The sequence below is a fragment of the Pimephales promelas genome, chromosome 11 (genome assembly GCF_988280905.1).
Source record: "Pimephales promelas chromosome 11, fPimPro1.hap1.1, whole genome shotgun sequence".
Classification (NCBI taxonomy): domain Eukaryota; kingdom Metazoa; phylum Chordata; class Actinopteri; order Cypriniformes; family Leuciscidae; genus Pimephales; species Pimephales promelas.
This window is the reverse complement of record NC_142779.1, coordinates 3,148,852-3,163,469: the sequence shown is the minus strand read 5'-3', so window position 1 is coordinate 3,163,469 and position 14,618 is coordinate 3,148,852. Positions and strand designations below refer to the sequence as shown.

The 14,618-nt window shown below is 34.8% G+C and overlaps 1 protein-coding gene across 1 annotated transcript in view; it reads left to right on the top strand.

The window, feature by feature from the left end:
- Window positions 1-13,649, top strand: part of mertka (c-mer proto-oncogene tyrosine kinase a) — a 44,898-nt gene extending 31,249 nt beyond the window's left edge. The window contains exons 10-19 of the mRNA XM_039671718.2: window positions 543-684; window positions 2,916-3,004; window positions 3,089-3,184; window positions 3,262-3,342; window positions 4,271-4,363; window positions 4,507-4,625; window positions 4,723-4,832; window positions 5,929-6,088; window positions 6,413-6,549; window positions 9,624-13,649. Coding sequence (XP_039527652.2) covers window positions 543-684; window positions 2,916-3,004; window positions 3,089-3,184; window positions 3,262-3,342; window positions 4,271-4,363; window positions 4,507-4,625; window positions 4,723-4,832; window positions 5,929-6,088; window positions 6,413-6,549; window positions 9,624-10,050 — 1,454 coding nt within the window. The 3' untranslated portion in view covers window positions 10,051-13,649. The remainder of the gene's footprint in view (window positions 1-542; window positions 685-2,915; window positions 3,005-3,088; window positions 3,185-3,261; window positions 3,343-4,270; window positions 4,364-4,506; window positions 4,626-4,722; window positions 4,833-5,928; window positions 6,089-6,412; window positions 6,550-9,623) is intronic.
- The last annotated feature ends 969 nt before the right edge of the window (window positions 13,650-14,618 follow it).

The following is a 14,618-nucleotide window of genomic DNA, read 5'->3' as shown; positions in this document are numbered from 1 at the left end:
ATTTATATATTATTTTAATTTAAATAAATCTAATTTTATATATTTATATATATATATATATAATCATTCAAACCACTGAATGATTATCTTGAATTGTAAATTAATTGCAGTGAATACATCTGTAGTTTCCCATAAGAAACATTTCCAGTTGATTTTAAAATCAAAAACCTATTTAAAAATGTAGTTGATTAAATCAAAATAGTCTTTCAGCAGCCAGGAGGGATATTTGTTCGGAAAGAAGAACCAAATTCTTACGAAGTTAAATCACTCTTGTGTGATCACAAGATTTTGGACAAGTAAAGAGTGTCATGAACTGAGGACACATCATCACCAGTTTGGTGAATGAGTTCCCAGAGCAGCAAAACTCAAGCTGTTGAACTGAACTCTGGGCTAAAATGCCAATAGCATAGAGAATAATATTAATTTTGCCCATTACAGTGTGAATGTTTAGTATTCTGCTGGCCTTTGTTAGATGTACAGATGCTAGTGTTGTTGTTTATGCTCTTGTTTATTAAGTGCATGCATGTGTGTTTTGCTTTCAGGATCTCCTGAGTCTCCATCCTCAACGCCAGTTCCCAGTCGTTCCGACTCCGTGTACATTGTGCTTGGAGTGGTTTGCGGTTTCTGTCTGTTGTTGATAGTGATGTTTGGCGTCTTGTGGTTGCGCAGTCACTCCTTTTTACCGTAAGTTTCTTTGTCATTTCTCTTTTTTTTTGTTTTATAGTCAGTCAACATGAAATCAAAAGTGATTTTTTGTTTACTTGATTTTTTGTTTACAAAAGTTTACTTGAACACAATTTTATGGAAGCCCTGAGACATTTACATATTTTTTAAAACGTAAAATAAATAAAAAATCAGTAAAAAAAAATCTAGCTCGAGACTTTATTCTCGAAATGTTTCGACTTGATTCTCGAAATGTTTCGACTTGATTCTCGAAATGCTTCGACTTTAATCTCGAAATGCTTCGACTTTAATCTCGAAATGCTAGATTTTTTTTTTTTTTTTTAACGGTGCGGTTCAGGGTTTCCGTACAATTTCCTGTTCTTATTGTGCGTGATTTATTAGTTTATGTTATTCCTAAGAAAAACCCTTTAAAATAACTTTTAACCTGATGTCATAATGTTATTTATTTTCTTTATTTAATTGCATATTAAATAATGCACAATGCATATTAATGAACGACGTACAAGCATAGTTGAACGTAAATACGCCTTATTTAGCACAATGCTAATTTCCATCCGTTGTCCCATTTTATGCTAATTTGCTAATTTCAATCCGACAATGCTAATTTCCATCCGTTGCTAGTTTATTATGATGTTAGCATCATAATAAAATAGCATGGCTTGTTTCCGTCACAGAATAAGAAATAAAAAAGGTAACTGCAACTTTTTACCTCACAATTCTGATTTTGTTCGCTCACAATTGTTTGTTTGTCTTAAATTCAAACTTTACAATCTTGTAATTGCAAGTTTATCACAGAATATTCTGTGAAAAAAAAAAAAAAATATTGAAAAGATGTTTTCCTCAGAATTGCGAGAAGCCCAATCTTATTTATTCGGTTTGCATATGTTATTTAATTCACTTTACTTTTCACTGTCCTTAAGCATTTTGTTTTTTTGTTATTGTTATTTGTTATTTACAGAGCTGGTCAAACGTATAATGTTTCACTTCATTGCTGTATTGTTAAATCTCACTACTGATTTTCAGACCTATTTTTATTCTAAGACCAAATCTGAAAAACAAGGGCTATTTTTAGGAGCCAGAGTTTGTTCATATTAATGCACTTGGGCCAAGAAATTGAAGGCTTTGGGAAAGAAAAGCAGGGGGAAGGTTGCAGTGGTCTGTAAAAACAGCATGGCTTCTTAGTAAAACTAAATTATGGAGGACAGAGTTGGCCAAAGCTGTGCTAAGCGAAGAGCTTCAGACTGCCCCTGGTTGTTTTCTAGTGAGACTAACAACAACATCCCGTTTTCATCATTCTCTCTGGGACACTTGAACAGTCTTTTGCTGACTCTACCGAGAATGTGCAGTGGGGGTTGTGGTCGCTTTGCGGTTACAGTTACTTACCAAATAACTTTTAACTATTCAAGGTCCCTTTTCAGGAATCCAGACTGCATCTAAAATAACTGCAAGTGCAAATGTGGCAAACATCAAATTTCAAATCTAATCTGCATTGTTAACCAGCATGTATTTGGACAAACAAGGGTTGATGAAAAGTCGATCTGTTTGCCGTGAGTTCGTCGTTTGAGCTGTGAATAATGGTGGTAAAAAGAGAGAATAATCAGATAAATGGAAATTGCATGTAATAGGTTTGCTTGTGTCATTAAGACTTTACTCTGTTTATTGGAAATAATCACATCATTTGATGTTGCATGTCAATAATGTCAAAATCCCATTATAATCTTATTATGAGAGTGCATGTGAACACGCATTTCTAATTAAAGAGAGTTTTGTTGTAAAATAAATCAGATATTATAGTCAGTTCATCCCAGTTTAAGGTAGTGTCTGCTTTTCAAAATGAAGAAATGCTTCAGTTCAACACTAAAGTGCATTTAGTTCCCATTGCATTTTTGGATCATGTGTCTTTTTATTTATGTAAATGTTTTTAGTCCGTAGGTCCTCCATTGCTGAAATGAACAGCTTAGACCTGCATGATGTTTTATAGTGTTTGCTGGTTAGTAGTACTGGTTTTGTACTGATATAGCTGGCTGATTTACATGTGTCGACTAGCACTGTTACCAGGTTGATCCGTGCTGTTTCAACAGATTTACTGCAACTCAATGTCTTCATGAAATCCTAAATCTCAAAATTGCTAAGTTATTAATTAGTAATATGTCATGGGGAAATGTGCAAATGGTGATGATTGTTGTTTGTGTACTGTGTGTGTGTAAATGTGTCACTGGCGCCCTCTACAGGTGCTTGTTTGGTGCTGATGACAAACTCACTCCTCGCGTAGAATACAGACCTCAGAGATCCTACAACCGTTCAGCCATTGAAACCACACGTACGTCAAGCATTGCTTGCATTTTTTCCAAAACTTGAAGATTTTAACTGTAATAGATTATAAAGTATTTCTTCTTTGTTTTAGTTGCCAGTCTGGGCATCAGCGGTGAGCTTCAGGCCAAACTGCAGGACGTGATGATCTTAAGGAATCTGCTGTCCATCGGGAAAGTCCTCGGAGAAGGTGAGGGTGTTGTGTTGTCTTGTGTTGTGTGACCGCTCATGTCAGATGCATTTATTGACCTAATGTCTCTTCTTTAGGTGAGTTTGGATCTGTGATGGAGGGGCAACTCAGACAGCCCAATGGAACCTCTGAAAAAGTTGCTGTGAAAACCATGAAATGTAAGTTTTTTATTTCAAAAGGCCAAATAATTTTAGTTTGCATATTTTAGATTAAGATTATGAAGGTGGATACTTTTACTTTTAAGTATTTAAATATTTAATAAAACAAAGTTATTTTATATTTTAAAAATTACATTTGCTTATCATTATTAAAATAAATTATTTTGAAAAATGATTACATTTATATTATTACAATTATTATTATTATAGTTACTTTTATTGTAAAAAAACTGTAAAAAATATTAATAATGTTTGTTATTTAAAACATATTAAGTTAAAGTTTTAAGTCATTTATAATATTACTGTTCAATTTTATTTTATTTTTATTACATTTATTATAATTAATTAATTGATAATAAATGTAATACTTTTTCAAAATAATTGTATTATTATTATTATATTTATTTTTATTAAAGTGTAAAAATCGTTACTTTTTTATTGAAAAAATATTTTTTAAAAAGTATTATATTTTTCATTCTTATTAATATTAGGTTTTTTTGTCAAATTTAATTTAATATTTTACATTTATATTTTATTTATTAATTATTACCATTTAAAAAAATATTTCAAGTTAATTATTTTTTAAAGTATTACATTTATTATTATTATAGTATTTTTTATATATTTTTTACCATATTTGCACATATACATTTTTTTGTTTTTCATTTTTAACTAATCTTACAGCTATAGATCTTCACAATGGTCTGCAAAGACACTAAACTTAAATTTTATGTGAGATCGGGGACTACAGATGGAAACTAGCTTAAGCTAAATCCTCTGCAAAGCATCTTTAATTAATGTTTTTTGCACATTGCCCCTTTTGAAATAAATAAATGAACAAACAAACAATCTATATAACTAGATAAATAGCCAAGAATAGAATATGATAAAATATATGAAATAAAGCATTAATTTCTGCCTCTTTCAGTGGATAACTTCTCCCAGAGAGAGATTGAAGAGTTTCTAAATGAAGCTGCTTGCATGAAGGATTTTCACCATCATAATGTCATCAGACTCTTGGGTGAGAAACATGCATTAGTGAACACACTAGAAATACTCATTATGGAGTGAAAACATTCTGATATGTGTTGAAATCCATAATATGTTCGGGTCAGTGATATTAAAGTCTTTATCTACTGCTGTAATGTTGATTTGTTCTCGTAGGTGTTTGTTTAGAAGTGGGCTCAGGACACTTTCCTAAACCAATGGTCGTGCTCCCCTTCATGAAGTACGGAGACTTGCATAGTTTCCTCCTGCGCTCACGTCTCGAGGAAGATCCTGTGGTAAGATGCTAAATGAGCAGCATTACTATTGGTCTACATGCATGAGCCAGACTGTGATGTTCTCATGGGTCTAACAGATGCTGTGTTGTGTTTCCAGTTTCTCCCTACGCAGATGCTCCTGAAGTTCATGATTGACATCGCTCTGGGAATGGAGTATCTCAGTAACAGAAACTTCCTACACCGGGACCTGGCCGCTCGCAACTGCATGTATGTGTCCTCAACTTATCGTCACCTATTAACTGAAAGAAAAAAAAAAATCACTATCACAGTCCCTCCCATAAAAAACTGTTGATAATAATCAGAAATGTTTCTTGAGCATCAAATCATCATATTAGAGTGATTTCTGAAGGATCATGTGACACTGAAGACTGGAGTAATGATGCAAAAAATTCAGCGTTGATCGCAAATTACATTTTACAATATATTCACATAGAAAACTATGGAAGCTTGTTTTCGCCACTGAATAAAAAAATAAAATAAATTTTTTGCGACTTTTTATCTCACAATTGTGAGATATGAATTCAGAATTGTGAGAAATAAAGTCGCAATTGCGAGATATAGTCGCAATTCTGAGAAATAAAGTCGCAATTGCGAGAAAAAAGACAGAATTGCAACTTTTTAGCGGACAATTCTGACTTAACATGCAATTGCTACTTTATATCATGCAATTCTGACTTTATAAAACGCAATTACGCCTTTATATCAAGCAATTCTGACTATATCTCGCAATTCTAACTTTATAACACGCAATTGACTTTAACTCGCAATTCTGACTTTATATCTCGCAATTCTAACTTTATAACACACAATTCTGACTTTTATAACACGCAATTCTGACTTTATATCACGCAATTCTGACTTTATAACACGGAATTGACTTTATCTTGCAATTCTGACTGATCTCGCAAATGTGACTTTATATCTCACTATTCTGACTTTATGACTCGCAATTGCGACTTTATATCAAGCAATTCTGACTTTGTATCTCGCAATTCTAACTTAACACGCAATTGTGACTTTATAACACGCAATTGTGACTTTATATCTCGGACAAAAGGTCGCAATTACCTTTTTTATTTTTCATTCTGTGGTGGAAACAAGCTTCCATAAAAACAACTTTTTTAAATTGTAAGAATATTTTATAATATTAAAAATTTTACTGTATTTTTGAACAAATAAATGCAGCCTTGGTGAGCAGAAGACCTCAAAAATCGTAATGGTAGTGTAATGTTAGGGATTTTATTACTGTTTATTTGAAGTCTCAATGTTTATTTCAAGCAATTAAATTTTTTTTTTCATCCAGGTTGCGAGATGACTTGAGCGTGTGTGTTGCTGATTTTGGCCTGTCAAAGAAAATCTACAGTGGTGACTATTACAGACAGGGCCGGATAGCCAAGATGCCCGTCAAATGGATCGCAGTTGAAAGCCTCGCTGACCGAGTCTTCACAGTGAAAAGTGATGTGGTAAGAACTGTCATCACAGCCTCTTCATAGCTCTGTTTTATTCAAATTCATGAGAGAGGATGAGTGATGTTTTTTTCAGCATTATAGAAAGGTTAACAGAATTTACTTGAAGTAGAAATCTTTTGTAACATTATAAATGTTATTTTTGATCAATTTACTGCCTCCTTGTTTTTATAAAAGTGACCTCAAACTGTAGTGTGTGTTAATGCTGTTCATATGACGTATGACTTCATTATCATATGACTTCTCATTGACAAGCTTTAGACCATAGTCAGGGTTTTTGAATGTTTGTTACTGTTTATCTTCCCTTAATGTCCTGTTTAGTGGGCGTTTGGAGTGACCATGTGGGAAATAGCCACTCGAGGCATGACCCCATACCCTGGAGTACAAAACCATGAGATTTACGACTATCTCCTTGATGGAAACCGACTGAAACAACCCAACGACTGTCTTGATGAACTGTGAGTTTTTAAATGTCTGTGGATATCCTGCTTGTGTTCATAGCATGCCTGCCTTTTCCAAAACTGTTAGTTAATTAACATGAAATCCTAATTGACCACATTTACTTTTTTAAAATTTTGCATCATTTACTGCACGTCATATTGTGCATAATTCATCTGTATATTATTCGAAAAGATGATAAAACGTTGTGCTTTATCAAAATATAAAGCTTTATGCACCAGAAACATCTTTTCTATCTTATGCATTTTCCTTCTCAGGTTAATGCATCTGTTAATTGATCTACCTTTCCTGTAGTGTGTAATTGAGCTGTTTGTGAATATAAAAGATCTGTAAAGTTTTAAAGATCAAAGTACAGGATTAATAGAGTTATTGTCTCCCAAAAGAAAGAAACGATTCTAAACTGCCTGAAATGAGTCCGCAGTACTTGTAATCTTACTTCCTTCTAAAACCTATGTAGGGTTGTAACAAATTTGCATAATGCCAGCCTGTGGTTTTCATTGGCTGCCCACAAACAATGTCTACTTTGCCCCGCCTTCAAACACTATAGTTTTAGCTGAGACTGGAAGAGTTTAGTGTCACTATGGATAAAGTGCTGAGGAAGAGCTGAAAGTCAGATATTTCATTTCTGAACACGCGCTGTAAGCGGTCGACCAATCACAACACAGACTGGGCTGTGTGACCAATCAGAGCAGAGGAAGCTCTCAGAAAGGAGAGACTGAATCTTTTATAGAACAGTTTCAGACACTGTGAGAGAAGAGTTAATGCTGCAGTGTATTTTACTTGCAAAATAAATATTTTTTTGACATTTGGATGCGTGTAAACCTATTGTAGGAGACTCAAAACCAAAATTAGAAACCTTTAAAGCAACACTAAGTCAAGTCAAGTCAAGTCACATTTATTTATATAGCGCTTTTCACAATACAGATTGTATCAAAGCAGCTTCATACTGATAACATGAAAGTAGCACAACACAGATCACCAACATTGCTAAACACTAAATAATCCCAACTGAGCAAGCTCAAAGCAAGCCAAAAGCAAGGCGACAGTGGCAAGGAACCAAACTCCATCAGATTGGATGGAGAAAAAACCTTGGGAGAACCCAGGCTCAGTCGGGGGCCAGTTCTCCTCTGGCTTACATTCATATTGTTTAAATATAAATATTAAATATAAATATTGTTTATGAATAAAACGGCGCCAAAACATATCACAGGCGTTGAGTCGTCTCTTCACAGGCGTTGAGTCGTCTCATCGCAGGCGTTGGGGCATCCGAAATCCCCGTGAGAGGCTGGACACAAAACTGGACCTGACGAACGCCATTTTTCTTGGGACAAGCGTCCCGAGATAACAGCAGAAAGGCAGATGGGAAATAATTAGCATAGCTGATGTTCATAATGATTTCCGTTATAACTCACAAACTCTCCGTAACCTGAACTCTCCGCAACCCAACCATACGCGCCGACCCGTTTGTCTAAGAGGCTGTCGAGCCCCACTGGTGCGTTAAGCAGTTTCAGTGGCAAACGGTTCCGTATGGCATAACAGAGGACTAGAAGGTAAGCATTATGTGAATGTTTGACTAAAGAGAAGCGTATTTAATCTAGTTCGACCAGAAGCCTTGAATTTAGTGATCTTAAGGAACGCGGTGGATTGTAGGGCGAAAGAAGGTCCGTTAAGTACATAGGAGCTAAACCATTTAGGGCTTTATAGGTCAGTAGTAGTATTTTGTAAGATTTTTTTTACCTTTAAAGGGTTAGTTCACCCAAAAATGCTGTACCAACCCCGTAAGACCTTCGTTCATCTTCGGAACACAAATAAAGATATTTTTGATTGAATCTGAGAGCTGGATCAGTCCTCCATAGACTGTCTAAGGGACTGGCTCTTGACGGCCCATAAAGTCATTAAAGAAAATGTTTAAATATTCCGTGTGCCTACAGCGGCTCAATTATAAGTTTATCAAGCGACGAGACTACTTTTTATGCGAAAAAAAACATAAATAATGACTTTCTTCGACTATTCCATTACTTCCTTATGGGCCTTGAGACGAGAATTGAAGAGATTTCCAGAACGCATGCGCGAGAACTGAGCTGAGGACGTTCTTCTTCGACTACTTCTTGTTACCGGCTGCTCACCGCTTAGGAGTTTTACCGCCCCCTACTGTATAAGATGATGTGCTGATATAGCTGGAAGCGCAAAACTTTCTGTTTACAAGCAGAGGAAGATGCGCGCTTTACATACGCTTTTCAATTTGCGTATTTTCCGCACTATAAGGCGCACTTAAAAGCCTTTAATCTTCTCAAATACGACAGTGCTGTGCGCCTTACAATCCGGAGCGCCTTATATATAGATCATCATCTTATACGGTAGGTGGCGGTAATACTCCTAAGCGGTGAGCAGCCGGTAACAAGAAGTAGACGAATGAGAACGTCCTCAGCTCAGTTCTCGCGCATGCGTTCTAGAAATCTCTTCAATTCTCGTCTCAAGGCACTTCTGGATTCGCTTTGCAGTCCTACATCTGCTACAGTCACGCTATGTAAGATTACCAGTTCGGGTCGCGTTTCTGTAGTTCTAATGAGACATAAGAAAACTACAAATTTGACTTGCTTTACATCAAGAGTTACAATAGTCATTATTTTGTTTTTAATAATAATAATAATTAAATAAAAATAATTTATATAGCGCCTTTCAAAGTACCCAAGGACGCTTAACAACAAAATGAGAATGGGAAGGGGGAATTTAAGAAAGAGGCCAGGGGAGCTAGAGCCCAAAGGCCTCAGTGAAGAGGTGTTTTTCTTCGTTTCTGATGTCGCAATACATCATACTTTCATGAAATCATGCAACATATTCTACCTTGTCTGTGGACATTGTTCCGGTGCTGTTAAACAGTAGTGTGTGTGCGACAGCAGGATGCGGTTGGATAAATTATTTACAACAGCGGTAATAGACAATTCCACTTCCAACCTGTAGGGGGCGACCGCAGAGGAAAAGTTACTTGCATCATAGAGCTGGAAAACAAGACAAAACTGCTGATTAGTAAATCTGATTTGACTATCATAGCATGTCTTGTGTGTTGTTTCAGGTATGATATCATGTTCAGCTGCTGGAGCGCTGATCCGGTGGACCGACCCGACTTCACACAGGTTAGGAAGAGACTGGAGAATTTGGCAGGGAAACTCCCCGCGGTGTCCAACAGGAGGGACATCATCTACATCAACACCAGCTTCCCCGAGGAGGACGACGAATTACCCGGCGTGGCGGCGGAAGGGCCTGTGATGACGTCCTCGCCGTCCTGCAGTCGGCAAACCACAGCAGACGTTCACGAGAGCACAGACGCAGAGGACGACCGTTACGTGGTTGTCATCAAATCCCCCGGGGAACACGCGGCGAGAACTGCTGTTGATACGCCACTATTGAATCACAGACTCTTGGAACAGGACAGCGATGAAACGGCCAGGGACGAGACGGGGGCGCAGAAAACATCGAGTGACACGACACGTTTGCTCTAATGGAGAGATGCATGATGGGAATAATTTCAGTGTCACCACACTGAATAAATAAGTACTTTATATCCGATTTTTTTTGTCAAACAAACTGTGCTAAATGAACTTGTGATGGACTCAAAAATACAGATCAATGTTTTGAAAGCAGCACAGAGACACTGTTACAAAAATTGAAAAATTGAAATTGTGTGTTGTAAAGTCAGAATTGTGAGATATAAACTATTCTGAGGGTTATTCTTTGAATTGGCCTAATTCAATTCAATTCAATTCAATTCAAAACACTTTATTTGTCCCCAAGGGGCAATTTGTGAGGCCACATATAGTAACGAAAACATTATGCATTGTAACATCCTACGTTAAATAATAACTTGCAATTCTGAGAAAAGATGTCAGAATTTCGAGATATAAACTCGAAATTATGTGCAATTAAGCAATTATGTGTTATAAAATCAGAATTGTGATGTTGTAAACTCGCAATTGTGAGAAAAATAAAGGCAGAATTGTGAGATAAAAAGTCGAAATTCTGTCTTTTTTCTCACAATTACAACTATTTCTCAAAATTGTGACTATTTCTCATAATTGCGACTTTATTTCTCATAATTGTGACTTTGTATCTAGCAATTGCGACTTTATTTCTCATAATTGCGACTTTATATCTCGCAATTGCGACTTTATTTCTCATAATTGTGACTTTGTATCTAGCAATTGCGACTTTATTTCTCATAATTGCGACTTTATATCTCGCAATTGCGACTTTATTTCTCATAATTGTGACTTTGTATCTAGCAATTGCGACTTTATTTCTCATAATTGCGACTTTATATCTCGCAATTGGGACTTTATTTCTCATAATTGCGACTATATCTCAATTGCGACTTTATTTCTCATAATTGCGACTTTATTTCTCACAATTGCGACTTTATTTCTCATTATTGCGACTTTATATCTCGCAATTGCGACTTAATTTCTCACAATTGTGACTTTATATCTCGCAATTGCGACTTTATTTCTCATAATTGCGACTTTATATCTCGCAATTGCGACTTTATTTCTCATAATTGCGACTTTATTTCTCATAATTGCGACTTTATTTCTCGCAATTGCAACTTTATTTCTCATAATTGTGACTTTAAATCTTGCAATTGCGACTTTATTTCTCATAATTGCGACTTTATTTCTCGCAATTGCAACTTTATTTCTCATAATTGTGACTTTAAATCTTGCAATTGCGACTTTATTTCTCATAATTGCGACTTTATATCTCGCAATTGCGACTTTATTTCTCATAATTGTGACTTTGTATCTAGCAATTGCGACTTTATTTCTCATAATTGCGACTTTATATCTCGCAATTGCGACTTTATTTCTCATAATTGTGACTTTGTATCTAGCAATTGCGACTTTATTTCTCATAATTGCGACTTTATATCTCGCAATTGGGACTTTATTTCTCATAATTGCGACTATATCTCAATTGCGACTTTATTTCTCATAATTGCGACTTTATTTCTCACAATTGCGACTTTATTTCTCATTATTGCGACTTTATATCTCGCAATTGCGACTTAATTTCTCACAATTGTGACTTTATATCTCGCAATTGCGACTTTATTTCTCATAATTGCGACTTTATATCTCGCAATTGCGACTTTATTTCTCATAATTGCGACTTTATTTCTCATAATTGCGACTTTATTTCTCGCAATTGCAACTTTATTTCTCATAATTGTGACTTTAAATCTTGCAATTGCGACTTTATTTCTCATAATTGCGACTTTATTTCTCGCAATTGCAACTTTATTTCTCATAATTGTGACTTTAAATCTTGCAATTGCGACTTTATTTCTCATAATTGCGACTTTTTTCTCCCAATTGCGACTTTATTTCTCATAATTGCGACTTTATATCTCACAATTGCGACTTTATTTCTCATAATTGCGACTTTATATCTCAAAATTCGGACTTCTTTTGTGAGATAAAAAGTCGCATTTATTTATTTATTTTTATTCAGTGGCAGAAACAAGCTTCCAAACACATCTGTATGATTTATATAAGATTATCAGAAATGTGCTGACTTGTCTGACTTGGTAAATACTCTCAGCTGTTGTAGAGGAAAGTCTAAAGTAACATCATGATGGCATTCATTACTGCACTGCCTTTCAAATAATGGGGTCAGTATGATTTCTTTTCTTCTTTTTTTTAAACTAAATTAATACTTTTATTCAGCAAGGACACATTAAATTGATTTAGGTGACCGGAAAGACATTTATAATGTTATAAAAGATTTCTATTTCAAATAAATGAGCTTTCTATTCTTGAAAGAATCCTGGAAAAAAAGAAAATAGCAGTACAGCTGTTTTCAACATTGATAATAATCAGAAATGTTTCTTGAGCCGCAAACTGTTTCAGCATATTAGAATGATTTCTGAAGGATCAGGTAAGCTTTGATCAGCCTTTAAAATGTAATATTTCACAATATTTCAGTGTTTTTGATCAAATAAGTGCAGCCTTGATGAGTATAAGAGACTTTTTCCTTACCGACCCAAGACATTTGACCAGTACAGTGTGTCAGTATATTGCAACCAATTTCCAATTGCATCTCTTGCAAAATAACAAATTGAGCGAAGTGAAGAAAGCCTTGTGCAGGTTTGACCTCAGTCTTTCACAGTTCACAGAAACACGACAGACCCTAAACGCACCTGGTTGAACTTGTCAGAAAGCTTTACCATGGTGCTGTCTTTGCCTTAATGCATGTTAATGCACAGACCGCAAAACTGTGATGCTAGAAATGTTATGAAACTAGTCTTGTATTTTTCAGAGGAGACTGTTTCCTTTTGTAATGTAATTGTCTTCGAAAGTGTTATAAAATTAAGCTACATTGTGATTTTAAGCTTTTTCTAAACTTTGTTTTTGCATAGAATCCGATTTGTATATTAGAAATGCGTTTTTGTAAATATCAAGGACATGCTCTTTTTATAGTGTTTTTTTTTACATTTTAAAGCTGCAGTCCGTAACTTTTTTGGGTTAAAAATTATCCAAAATATTTTTTGAGCAAGCACATAACCAGCCAGTGTTCAAATCAAAACTCTCTACTTGCCGTAGCTCGATTCAAAACGGTAAGCTTGTAATAATGTTTTTAATTCCAGTGGTACTGGTGGATTTCTGCGGGAGATTCGAGCATGTCTTTGCCTTACTTCCAAAAAGTATAATGTTGTGAATGCCAGTATCCACACCGGCACGGCGACTGACAGCCTCACACTCTCCTCAAAACATTGTGTTCATCCACGCTGTGCCGTGTTGAAGGTGTTGAAGTACAACTCGCGTAAAGTTGATAATTCCGTGAATGACTGCAATTGCAGATTTCGAACAGAGATGGCGACCAAGAGGGAAAATTACGGACTTCGATTTTAAGTTAGAAGTTAAACTGACATGAAGAAAATCTATGGGAGAAATGTTCAAATGTTGTCTTAAGTAATTTGTATTACTGTACCTTTTGATTGAGGTAGAATAGCAATATCTATAATATTAATTTGAAATTGATATAAAAGTGCAATTTATTACTGCCATTATGAACAATATCTTATTAAATAGTTCTAACAAAATGACATTTGCTTTGAGGTGCTGTGTAATTGTTTTTGTCCAAGTCTCCTCTGGTATTGTTCGTCATTTTTGACAGAATTTGACAGAACATTTTTTTTTTTTTTTTTAACTTTACTGGAATTGGACGAAACTTGTTAAAGGTTTTGGCACTTGCTGTGTGAACACACACACAAACATTCATAGACATGGTTTGAAAAGGTTAAATGGTCCTGAAAAGTGTTGTTCACAGTCAAAAATGACCACATTGGAAATAATTGGTAGACGAATTTCGTCTAGTGGAAGCGTTTGGTACTGCGGCCAAACAAAATCTTGTTGAAAGCAAATTTTTTAAGATATCAACCTCAAATTTGGAACACAACTTGTTTAGATTTACAGCTTTGATTTTCTCACATTTTTAGAGTAAAACATGTTTTGGAAAATATTTATTTCGTATTAAAATGGAAAATTTTATTTTTGAGATTTTTTCATAATAAATGTAATTTTTACAACTGTTTTACAAGTTTACTTTTTAAAACTTTTTCACTACATAATTTGCCAAGTGTCATCTTTATTTTAAACCAAGTGTTCGATATTTATGACCATTTAAGTTGGACATTTTATTTTTTAGGTCCATGCTCAAAAAGTGAATAAATGGATTGCTGCATAAATATATTTTAGTGCCATAAAAATAAAAAATATTAAATAAAAAAACAGTATTGAAGTACAATATAGTGCAAACATTTAATTGAAATTAAAATAAATCCTTTCATTTTTGACAACAGTACCTGAGGGTTTTGCAGTCATAAATGTCAACTTGGACAAGTAGTCTGAATGCCATTTAATATATATATATATATATATATATATATATATATATATACCATTATTATGAGAAGCTGACACTCATAAACGTTCCCTTTTGATTTTTTTTTTAGTGTGAATTTAACTTAAAATGTGATGTTTACTGAGTTCATCAATCAATACGTAAGTATCAC